This window comes from Octopus bimaculoides, chromosome 3 (assembly GCF_001194135.2).
Source record: "Octopus bimaculoides isolate UCB-OBI-ISO-001 chromosome 3, ASM119413v2, whole genome shotgun sequence".
Classification (NCBI taxonomy): domain Eukaryota; kingdom Metazoa; phylum Mollusca; class Cephalopoda; order Octopoda; family Octopodidae; genus Octopus; species Octopus bimaculoides.
In genome coordinates, this window is record NC_068983.1 from 7,220,684 (window position 1) to 7,232,860 (window position 12,177).

The 12,177-nt window shown below is 37.9% G+C and overlaps 1 protein-coding gene across 5 annotated transcripts in view; it reads right to left on the minus strand.

Annotated features, from left to right (window-relative positions):
• Positions 1 to 604: 604 nt before the first annotated feature.
• The window catches only part of LOC106884027 (nischarin), a 71,565-nt gene continuing 59,992 nt past the window's right edge, over positions 605 to 12,177 (minus strand). For 3 of the 5 annotated variants that reach the window (XM_014935220.2, XM_014935210.2, XM_014935241.2), the window contains 3 exons: positions 9,250 to 9,452; positions 4,751 to 4,833; positions 605 to 3,859 (listed from right to left, as the gene is read on the minus strand). In XM_014935220.2, coding sequence (XP_014790706.1) covers positions 1,312 to 3,859; positions 4,751 to 4,833; positions 9,250 to 9,452 — 2,834 coding nt within the window. In that variant the 3' untranslated portion in view covers positions 605 to 1,311. The remainder of the gene's footprint in view (positions 3,860 to 4,750; positions 4,834 to 9,249; positions 9,453 to 12,177) is intronic. The other 2 variants (XM_014935231.2, XM_014935250.2) reach the window with 1 other exon arrangement.

Genomic DNA, 12,177 nt, shown 5'->3' on the forward strand with positions numbered 1-12,177 from the left:
AATCCCATTCCACAACTCACCACCACAAACCCTGACCACTTTCTGCAGGAAGTTCAACAACAGTATTTCACAAATAAAACTTTAACCCATAATTTTGTTGTTTTTAGACCCATCACCCCTCTTTTGGCCACCCCATTATCACTTCACTTTTCTTCAATGTACCCCTGGACCTTTGCAATACCTCCCCAAGGGGGCAGTATTCCCACTTTGGGAGCCACTGATTTAGAGCATCAAACTGTTAACAATGACAAAAATATTAAACAGACATGTTGACCTGGGAACTGGTCAACCTTCCAATAGGCCCCCACTGACATACACTATTACTGGTACAGCTCAAAGTGGTGGGTTGGCAGAAGCATTGGTGTGTCAGACAAAATGCTTTGCAGCATCTCTTCTGGCTCTTTACATTCTGAGTTCAAACTCCACTGAGGTCAGTCAACTTTGCGTTTCATCCTTTTGGAAGTTGGTAAAATACATATCAGTCCAATAATAGGGCGAGTGTATTTCAAATTGCCCCTACCCTCAAAATTGCCGGCCTTGTGCTAAAATTAGAAAGAATTGATTACAGTTTACCAATTAGCCTATTAACACATCCAACCTGACATTAAGTGTTCCAGTCTCACCCAACAGTAGCCTTCAAAAACTCTGGGCCAAGTTTATTCCTTTTCAGAATAAAATAAATAAATAAATAATTAAAAAAAAAAGTTGTTAACTCAAGCAAGTAATTCACTAATGATTACAGAAGTGAGTTCTTAGCAAAATACAAGACCTCAAAATTTATAAAAGAATGGGAAATGCAATGCTGTGATGTTCATGCCATTCATAGAGGCATTTGTGCCACTTAGGAGTTTAGATGTTGCTCCGGAACACTTGCAGTATCGGTGCATAGGTACTCAGAGTATTCGTCAAAGTATTTTAGAATTGGTTCTGTGAAAGACAAGGAATAACACAAATCTGAAATTATAAATTAAGGAGGCATGGCAGGGGAGGGAAGGGTGGGGTTCCCGTTTTTTTTGGGGGGGTTTCTTTTTTTTAAACGATAACACAGAAAAGAGAGTACAACACCTCACACACGTAGCTGTAGTTTAGGTTTAATGCCTGACATGCTTTTTGTTAAAAAAAATCTATGGTTTGAATCTGTTAGTCTCAAAACATTGGGTCATGATCATGTTAATCTCAAAGCAGTGTTAATTGTTGAGTGGCCTTCTTAATCCGGGTCAGCGTGCGGTTGTCCCGACTCTCTCAGGACGCTGATGCTGTAACATACTGCATGAAAAAAAAGGAAGTTGTATGGTCACCACCACGTTTGTGCTAAGAGAGTGTATGGCATCCTGTTGATCCTTGGGAAGTGGAGTATATATCCTGTTTAAGCCAAGTTGTTGTGTGAACAGGGAGCTCGGCAGAAGAATGGATCTCAGCCCATTGTCGCTTCAGCATCTGCAGTAATTTCTCCTCTTCTTTACCTTTCTGAAACAGAAGTCTCACACTAATTTCAGGAGGGGACACACGGCCCTGCAGTTCTTCTTTGGGACTGTAATATTCGAAAGAGGCATCAACATCTATTTCATCGTCTTCGTCCGAGAACACAAGTGTTAAACATTTAAGAGGTTCGGAATCGACAAGTATCCGCTTTAGGTATTCAATTTTACGTACGTCCAGAATGCGATGGCGTGGCTTGTCAGGCAACCCCCGAGCAAAATCTGGAAGAGGGTAGCTAACCAAATCCTCGGCAACAAGGCAGATGTGTCGGTTCGTTAAGATGACAGTTCGAGGGATAGCTTTATCAACTGCTTCAGATACACTAGCTTCCATAGGGATTTGGAATCCCAGAATGTAAATCCATATAAGGTAAGGAGTTTTGAGGTTTAGCAGGACCTGTTCCCTTGAGATATCAGAGATTATATACAAAATGTCTGAAATTGTTTCTTCACCAGGGTAACAAAAGCGGACCTTGCTGGGATGGATGTATTCACTTCCTTCTGTAGCAGAACGAGATTTTGTGACAAGGCTGTAGAAATCCATCTCAGAATCTGAAGGTGTGTCGGCAGAAGTAACAACATTTGAAGAGAGAACGGAGAAAGTCACCTGTAGAAAAATTTCGGTAGTTGCACAATCACGAGTAACAACAGTACAAACTAAGTCATCTGATGGTCCAGTAAAGCGTAAACATTGGTTAAACATACCTATGTTAACCTGGACCAGCTGAGACAGAGGAATGGTAATAAATGCTCGAGGAAGTTGAGAATGCTGGAATCCGCCTTTGTGTAGGATACCAGAACAATGGCTGTCCTCAGATTTTCCTTGTATCAGATGATCGTCAATGGCTGAGTCTGATTTGTGACGATAGTGTGTCATCCATGTGTGCTTGGATTTAGGTGGTAATTTCACTTTCGTATCAGAAATACAATAGACTGCCCTGGAGGTGAGAACTACTAACGATAGAATTTCTTGATCTGGGTTTCTGTAAGGAACAACATCTGCCCAAACAACATACATCATCTCCTCATTCTCAAAGCCTATGTGAGCAAAATTCGTATGAAAAAACTGTATCAGTTCGTAACCATTCATTTTCCCGATACTTTCTAAGCAAGGAGATCGAGACTTGACTAATTTGTACGTCAAGTTACACTGTGTTAGGTAAGTCAGTTGTTCTTCACATGGCATTGTGAAACTTGGTCTTCTTACATCCTGCACACTGACAGGGGTTTTTAGGGAACTAGATGAATTTGGAGAGGAAACAGTCAAGCTGGAACTGTGATTTATTGTAAGGCAATCTTTGGTTAAAACTATGTCATCGTTAGTTACAAGCAATTTCTTACATTCAACATCATTATCTTCATTAGCTCCTTCGGGTTCCTGGCGTGCAGCTAAAGACAATCTATTGACATTCAGTGCTCGAAGACTTGTGAATTTTTCTAAATACTCATCCCGTGTTTTTGCACTAAGAAAATGTAGAGCAAGACATTCCGTTTTCCCTTGGCAATTGAATTCCATTGATAGCGGATGAAGTTCATATCTGACATTATTCAGAATCTCTGGAAAACGAAGTTGTTTGCTGCCATTTGGACACCATTTAAAGCTTACATTTCCACCTGCCATGATAGGGTAGTATTTAAGAATTGAATGTTTGTTATTCTTCTCGACAGCATCGGAGTCAGGATTCTCACTGACAAAACAGTCCGTGTTAAAAAAGAAATCTTCTGTTTCCACGAGGTACAAATAATTCTCAGATACAGCCAAAGTATGCCACGTGGCATCATAAATAACAATGGCAGTAAATGTTATTTCTGAAGAATACAAACCTTCTTTTGTTTCCACATTCTCAATCAAATCTGAAAAATAAAGCTGTCCTGAAATATCAATAATTTTGGGAACTTCTTGATCAGTGTTGTTTTGGTAGCATTTTTTCAAAATATCGGTAAAGGTTTTAATTTGAGGAGATTCAACTTGGTAGAGAAGGAAAATCCCGCTGGGACCAACAAAAGATTCTTCGAGTTGAACAACATTGTGGCTGATAAGAATTCGTTGAATGTTACACAAAGGAAGAATGTAATATGTTGTAGTATGAGGAACTCCTGGAAAATCCTGGCTGTAACCATCAAAGTGTTGGATGAAAATGTGTTTCTGAGTAAGTACAACACAAGTAGGGTTCATAATGGTTGGGTGTGTGTACTGGACAGCGTAGCTCCAGAACAAGTATTCAACGTACTCGCAGATTTCTCCTTTCCGCTTTGTCTCGTTGGAACCAGTCAAATTTGAAATCAACTTTGTACAGAAATTACAGTTCAGTACAGAAGGAAGATGTTCAAATTTGAAAACATAGCTTTTGACCTCTTGGGGAAAATCTTTCGGCCGTTGTCTGAGAAAGAAATAAAACAGAATTAGTACAGGTATAAATAAAAGCAAAGGGGTGGGGGGTGCACATGAGGGAGAATGTGTTTCTATCTCCCTCAATGTGTTTCAAAATGAAATGGTAAACAAAAGATACAAGAGTCTGTGTAGGGTTAAGAGATGCAATAGTTGAACATATTTAACTCAAAGATTTTTTTTTGGTACTCTCACATGTATTCTATGGGGGAGAACTAGATTTAACAGAATAATACATGGAACGAAACTGCAAAGACAGAACTCTGAAGTCTTTATTTTATAGGAAGACAGTGGCCATGACACTTAACAGAGAGCAAGTGTGAGAGAGAGAGAGTGTGTGTGAGAGAAAAAGTGGCATGCAGCAGAAAGAGAGAGAGAGAGGGGGGAGGGATAAAGAAAGAAAAAGAGAAGCATTTCAAAAATATAGGCATAAGAAGAGAGAAAAAAAACACCATATCTATCTATCTATATACACACACACACACACATTATATATATATATATATATATATATACACATGCACACTTGATTTGTGGGTTAACAAAGCTACCATTGGTTTCATGTGGAGAGAAATGTCAACAATTATCAAGCCTGCCACATGGGAGACTGGTGCTCATCGCCATCTTGGATGAAAAGACGAGGTCATGTGAGATCACGAGATTTGAGAATAAACAAATATATACACATATCAAGGCGATATGCTAACCCACAAATAAAGAATGTTTGCCCACTGATGCAGTGTTGAGCACTCAGTCTCACTGCTTGATATTAACATAAATATATATATTTATATATATATATGTGTGTATATATATATATATATAAACAAGTGTGTGTGTGTGCGTGTGTGTGTGTATTCATTCATTCAAAGAGTTCACTTACAGATGTTGTTTCACCTGCGGATAATTTGGTGGTGAAGGGTTCTGAATGCAGTCCAGTTCACAGCTGGAGTTACTGTTGTCTCTCTATTAATACAACAACAACAACAACAATAAACATATTTAGTTTACAATAAAAACAACATTGATAAATGAAACATAATTATATTTTATGCCATCTTCTGTAAGTAATCATCATGACTAATTCATTGCCTATCCAAAATAACATATTAGAACCAGAATACAGTTCTATGTTTAAGAGATGAGGAATTCTGTACACTATTTACATTTGACGGATATTTGTCCTCATCTTGTTTAATGTTAACACGTTTCATTTCGGCTGATATATCCTCCAGCCTTCATCAGGTGTCTTGGTGAAATTTCGAACCTGGGTTCTCACCCCTAAAGTATTTTATGATGTTATTATTATTATTATTATTATATTATGCCCACGGGCATATGACGTAGTAGTTAAGAGCGCAGGCTACTAACCCCAAGATTCCGAGTTCGATTCCAAGAAGTGACCTGAACACTGATGATGATGATGATGATAATAATAATAATAATAATAATAATAATAATAATAATAACAACATCAAAAAATACCTTAGGAATGAGAACCCAGGTTTGAAACTTCCCCAAGACACCTGATGAAGGCTGGAGGGTATATCAGCCGAAACGTAGTGTTAACAACAAACAAGATGAGGACAAATATCTGTCAAATGTAAATAATGTAAATAATGTATAGAACCATAATGTTCTGTAACAATGAGGTACATCACACCTCCAGAGTAAGATGTGGCATTCACTGTGATACATCACATCTGCCATCAGATGTTAAATGGACAGTGGTACAGTAGGTTATTACAGCTACTGAGGTTGATCATATGCCTTCAGTAGGATGTTATCACTAAGGGATATATCACTTGTCCATCAATTAATGATGTTTGTGACCTCATAATACTTAGTTACAGTTAAAGAGGTACGTTTGCTGACACAGAGGCTTTTAAAATGCACATCAGCTGACACAGTGTCACACACGTTTAAATAGGTACATCATCAGATGTAGTAATACAAATGCTTAGAGAGGTACGTTTACAGAATTGCATCAACTGAGACTGTGATATTAGAAGTTTAAAAAAAAGCACACAGTTAACCAATCTAAAGTAACACCCTAACAACAACTAGAAAACTAACTGTAAATTTACTGATAATTGCTGCAGTAATTCATCTGAAATAATGCTTTCTCTTCTCTCTATCTATTTACTTGTCTCTGCCTCTTCTTCTGTGTGTGTGTGTGTGTCTATTCAATCAGGTACCTGATACAATCTCCTTTTAATCCAACATCTGTATACTATCCAGAATAAGATGTATCTTATTGGTCTGAACTAAAGAATCAAATTCCTCCTGTACAAGACTTAAATAAACCATGCAACACTAAACACTGAGAAGCTGACCAAAAGCTGTATTGCTTTAGAGAACCCCAGATATGAATCCATTTTATTCGTACCCACCATATTCCAAATACTAATGACCCTCAGCTACCATTGTCTGCATCACACCATCGATGAATCAAAAGTTTCCCCTTGCCATTCAAAGGCTCATTGCTATAATCATAAAGTAGAAAAAAATGACAAAGCGCTACACTTCACCAATATTGCAGTTATGTCAATGGATCAAGTGAAGTGCTGAAACTAACACTTGTGCTACAGTTATTTATTGGGCCATGAAGTTGTGTTCCAACAAACTCACCCTACCCCAGAAAGACTGATACTTGAAAAGCATCTCAGTCATGATAGCACACATGCACAGAAGTAACACACAATGACAAATCCCTCTGGTGCTCATAACCAATCCTTCTTGCAACGATGTAGATCAAATTGACTAATATGAAAGTCATGAATCTTTATGAACCTAGTAACTACAACAATGCATTACCTAAATATTTCAGTTAATTTTCTAAATAATCAACAATTTAAAGGAAGCAAGAAGTAAAATAATTGAAAATTATAGATTATAGTAGATATTGATCAGGTACTCAGAATATGAATTAAGGTGGCGAGCTGGCAGAAACATTAACGAGACGTGCGAAATGCTTAGTGTTATTTCGTCTGCCACTACATTCTGAGTTCTAATTCCGCCAAGGTCAACTTTGCCTTTCATCCTTTCAGGGTCGATTAAATAAGTACCAGTTACGCACTGGGGTCGATAAAATCGACAATCCGTTTGTCTGTCCTTGTTTGTCCCCTCTGTGTGTAGCCCCTTGTGGGCAGTAAAGAAATAAGAAATATAAATTAAGAAATTCCTAAATAAACTATCGGTTTACCAATTAAAATCTTCAGTTATCATTTGTGAAATAATGAAATTTCAATCAAAATATTAATAACTTAATTTAGGTAGGTTAGTGTTGGTTAGCAAAGAAACAGTTAATTAACAGTAATTATCATAATTAACAAGTAGAAAAATACAAAAATGTATACTTAATTACTGTACTACCTGTGTAGTACACCATCTCTAATCATGTCACTTTTTGCAGCCTCCTAGCACAAACACTTTCTGTTCCTCTATCTCTATTCTTTCTCTCATATTCACCTTGTACTTTAAGGGTTCGCCTCCCCACCCTCTCACCATTTCTCTTTTTTTGTCATTAGCTAAGGAAGTCATGTATTCATCTCTTCATTAAGAGACCAGTTCCTGTCCCTCTCTCGTACATTCACATCTTTCAATATTACACCCCAAATCAGTCGAAGGGGTCTTGCAAGTACTTGGTAACCTCACTAAGGCTGGTGCCATAAAGAAAGCACCTTGCGCACACACACACACACACACACTGTAAAGTGGTTGGCATTAGGAAATGCATCCGACTGTAGAAACCATGCCAAAGCAGACATTGGAGCTCTGCACAGTCCCCCGATTTGTCAATTCCTTTTGAACCATTCAACTCATACCAACATGGAAAAAGAGATGCTAAGTGATGATGAGACAACTATAAGATAATCTGCAGCTTATAAAAATGTCTTTCTGTCTTTGCTTTGTTTAAAAATTTATGGTTTCATTGGTAGGGGACAGTAAATTTGACCATTTATATATATAGTATGACTAAAATTGAAAACTAAAACAGTGTTGTTGTGTGGTTAACATGCTTCCTCTGCAACCAGATAAACCTAGGTTCAATCCCACAGTAGGGTGAGCCTTGGGAAAGTCTCTTCTATTATAAGATTGAATTGACCAATGCTTTGAGTGAAATTTGCTAAATGAAAACATGAGAAAAATCATCATACATACATGCATATACCATGTGTATATGCACATAAACACACACACAACTATATAAATATCATTCATCAGTGAAAGATGCATATATCAGTGATAAAACCAGTCGATTTGAGCAAAAATATTCTTTTGCATAGATGTGGCAATAGGTACAGGTGTGACCATAGGTATAGCTGTGTGGTTAAGAAGCTCTCTTAGCAACCACATAGGTTTGAGTTCAGTCCCACTGCGTGGCATCTGGGCAAGTATTTTCTACAGTAGTCCCCAGACCAACCAAAGTCTTGTGAGTGGATTTGGTAGACAGAAACTGAAAGAAACCTCTGTGTGTGTGTGCGTGTGCATGTGTGTGTGTGTGTGTGTGTGTGCGCGCGCGCGTTCACATGCGCTTGTCTTAACATTGTTTGATTGCTGTAAATGAGCATCATTCCTTTCCATGATTCTGTGTGAACTTGTCCGGCTATGGAGAAATATTACCCAGCTTAGAAGCAGAGAAGGGTTGGTGGCAAGAAGAGTTTCCAGGCATAGAATATGTGCCTCAATAAACTCCATCCGACCCTTGCAAGCATGGAAAACTGGTCATTAAAATGATGAAGATTATATATCAGTTAATAATTAATGGTACTAACAAGCAGTACCCGCATGCTAAATATAGCAGTCAAAATGACCAAACCACAGTCATTTTGACTGCTATATTTAGCATGCGGGTACTGCTTGTTAGTACCGTTAATTATTAATTGGTAATTTTTTAACGTTATGGTTTTTTTATGAATGCTAAGCCACTGGTATTATTATAAATAATAATATCCTCATATATATATATATATATATATATAGTCAAAACTTACAGAAAACAAAAGACGAAGACAGGTGAGGGAACAAGCAAGCGTATTAGTTTAATGCTCGGGAAGAATGGAAAAGTCTTTGATGTTTCAAGTCTATGCTCTTCGAAAGAAAGGATTAAGAGGGCAAAAACGGAGAGAGAAAGGAAAAAAAAAAAAAATGGAGAGAGAAAAAAAAATGTGGAGGAATTAACAGTTCAAGAGCTATATTGATTTGCACAGACAGTCCTTTGTGACTCTTGCCATCAGGAAAACAGTGAATGAGTGATTAGCCTAAACAAAACCTAAATCCAACACTATTGTTCACAAAATGCATAATGTAAATAAGTAAATAAATAAATAAATAAGTTGATATTTGCTCTCAGTTGAAATGGCAGCACAGAATACTTACTTTGATTTCCATTTGCTGCTCACTGTTTGCACTGCTTTCTGAGCAGCTCTGGTGGCTGTCGCCCAGTGGCGAAGAGGAGCAAATCGGGGGATTGTCTGTGACACTTGCTGGTTTGTTCTGAGAAAGATGAGCAGCTAAATGACTAGAGTGGAGAGCGATAGCTAGAAGAGTTGGTTTTGGGCCTTTTCCAGTATTATCTAATCCTGGAAAAATTTCAAACAAGATTGTGGTTCAGTTAAAAAAGTATTGTCTACAAGAGCAACAAAAGTGATTTAAAACAATACGTGTGAGAGCCCTGGGTACCTTTATAGCACCCAGCTCTGGTGTTAGTGTGGCTTGGTATCCAGGTATGTTATTATATATATAAACATATATATATTTGAATTATGCAATAGAAGCAGCTCTAGAGTAAGATCTTTATATAACATATTTCATGTCATTCAATTTATGATCAATTCTTATTTAAAGGTAAAAGAAATATATAGACCAGATGAAAGGTAACATGTAGCCAGGTTTTAATATCTGTGCTGTGTACCCAGTAAAGGACCACCTCAGCAGGAGCCCTAAGCAAGACATTAAAGGTGGATGCCATCAGTCTCTCATTGCTTGGAAACCTTTTTTGTATAAGTGTATCATTGCAGTATGTGTGACGACAGTCCTAACCCTCATTATCAAATCTGCTTTTACCATTCACCCCTCTTTTAACCGTACAAACACAGGTATTATCATCACACATCTTGATCAAGTCATGCCAGAGATAAGCTACTTTCACAAACAGAGACCTTGTGAATAATGAACAGGGGAACAACAACCAGGCCTCCTTTCGCTGCATAAATACACAATCAGGACACAGATCAAAGAAAGAGACGCGTACTTCACCCTTTCTAATCACAAACACAACTAAAACCTTCAGTGTCTTTCCAAATACTTCTAGGGCCTCACGACACCTAATTATCTCTTGTGGTGGCCTGACATGTATCATGTTGCTTGAACTGCACTGCAAAGACGACTTCCATAGGGTAATCAGAAAACACAAATATTCCTGCCTTGGTCAGTTACTGGACCCAATGGGAACCTAAAGTAAGATCCACACAGGAGAAATATTTGAATTTTCAGGCACATCTATGGGACAGTTTTGCCTCTATACATACACACACATGCACATACAGACACTGATAGATAGACCACATCCAAAAGCAAACCACCCAGTCTTATTAGCAATCAATCACTCAGCAAACATACTTCAGCCACTGGCTTACAGACATGCTGTGCCCTCCCTGTCCCCTCTACTTCCACAATAACAGCCTCTACTCTCTTCTGAACCAGTTAGCTGCATACTCCTGATTCCTCTCTCTGTGTCACTTCTAGTTCTACAATAACAGCCTCTACTCTCTTCGGAACTAGCTATATACTCTTCCTGTTTCTTCTCTCTGACCCCTCTACTGCTAGTAATAACAGCTTCTACTTTCTTCTAAACCAATTAGCTACGTATGGCTTTTACTCAATCCTCCTTGACACGTGCTTTTCCCCTCCCTTCACCCCTACCATGTCTCACTTTGCCCAATCCTACCTCTTTAAAACTCTAACTCTTCAGAATCACATTCTTGTAGACACCAAGAGATGTTCAAACATTGGCTGCAGTAGTCTCACCAGTGTAGGAGACAATTCAAAGGTCACAACATCCTAACATATATATATCTAGCAATATGATCTTCATGACCTAAAATATCTACCAGCCCCCTACAGTATTGTCATTTTATATATGCTGTTTGTTTTTATCCCTTCTACATTAATTTCCCCACACTTGCTTGGTCGGAATGGTTTACTTGTTTTTAAAACTGGATGTTGCTCTTCCAATCATTGAACCAACCAACTGAAGTGAAATTGGAGTGAAGTCTTTGTTGTTTAACCATGCAAACCAAAGCAATTAGTTTAATGACCAATCAATTCTGTGTGGTCGTTAGCCTGCTCACCTTAAGCTTCATAATTTAAAATAATTCATTCCATGCTGGCAATCTTTAAATTCAGCTTGGTAAAAAAAATACAAACAAACAAGTGAACACAAACAATCTGTTTTAATGAATTTAAAAAGCCTGACTGTGGCTTACAACAGCAAAAAAGATTCCTTACCGAGGTGTTGAATTAGCTAAATAGATAAGTTACCAGTTAATTGGTTTAACCCTTTCGTTACCATATTACAGATGAGATGCCTTGTGTTTCTTTCAATTAGTTTTAAATATAACAGAGAACTTAGTAAAATAACTTAGTAAAATAACTTAGTTATCATTCAGCTAGTGTCAGGAACATAAATTGTGACTAAGGTTTGGTGGAAGATTTTAATCCAGAACTTTTGAAAACAAGACATTTGTACTACTGAGCCAGAGGTGGTTTCAGGCAGGTTGGCATCAAAAGGGTTGAAATAATAAAAGACAAAAAATCCATTGCCTTCAGCCTATCCTTACAACTGTATTCAAGGCAAGGCGCTGAATTTATTCCACACTTATTTGATCAACAAAGAATGTAAATGCTAACTATGGTAGAATTTGGTACGACCTGATGGAACTTGTATTATTGTCCAAGTAAAAAATGGGATGATTGTTTAAAGGATGATTTGATCACTTAGGCTGCTTAATTAGGGTTCACCTGGCGCTAAACAACAATGACCATTTAGTGCCCCTTGGTAGGGTTTTATTTCTTCATTTTCACCTTCCATCTCACCCTCTATTTCCCATATTAATCTGTGTGTCTCAAATCTCTCAGAGATTTATGCAGCAGTGATACGATGAAGTAGTTGTATGCTGTCAACTTAATGTGACAGTCCCCTGAAGGGAATAATACTACTGTTGGTTAGACCTAGGAAGCTGTACCGCTTCCTGTCGGCCTTGACACATTTCCTGTGTCCTTATGTTTACAAGGGGGAGACAACAG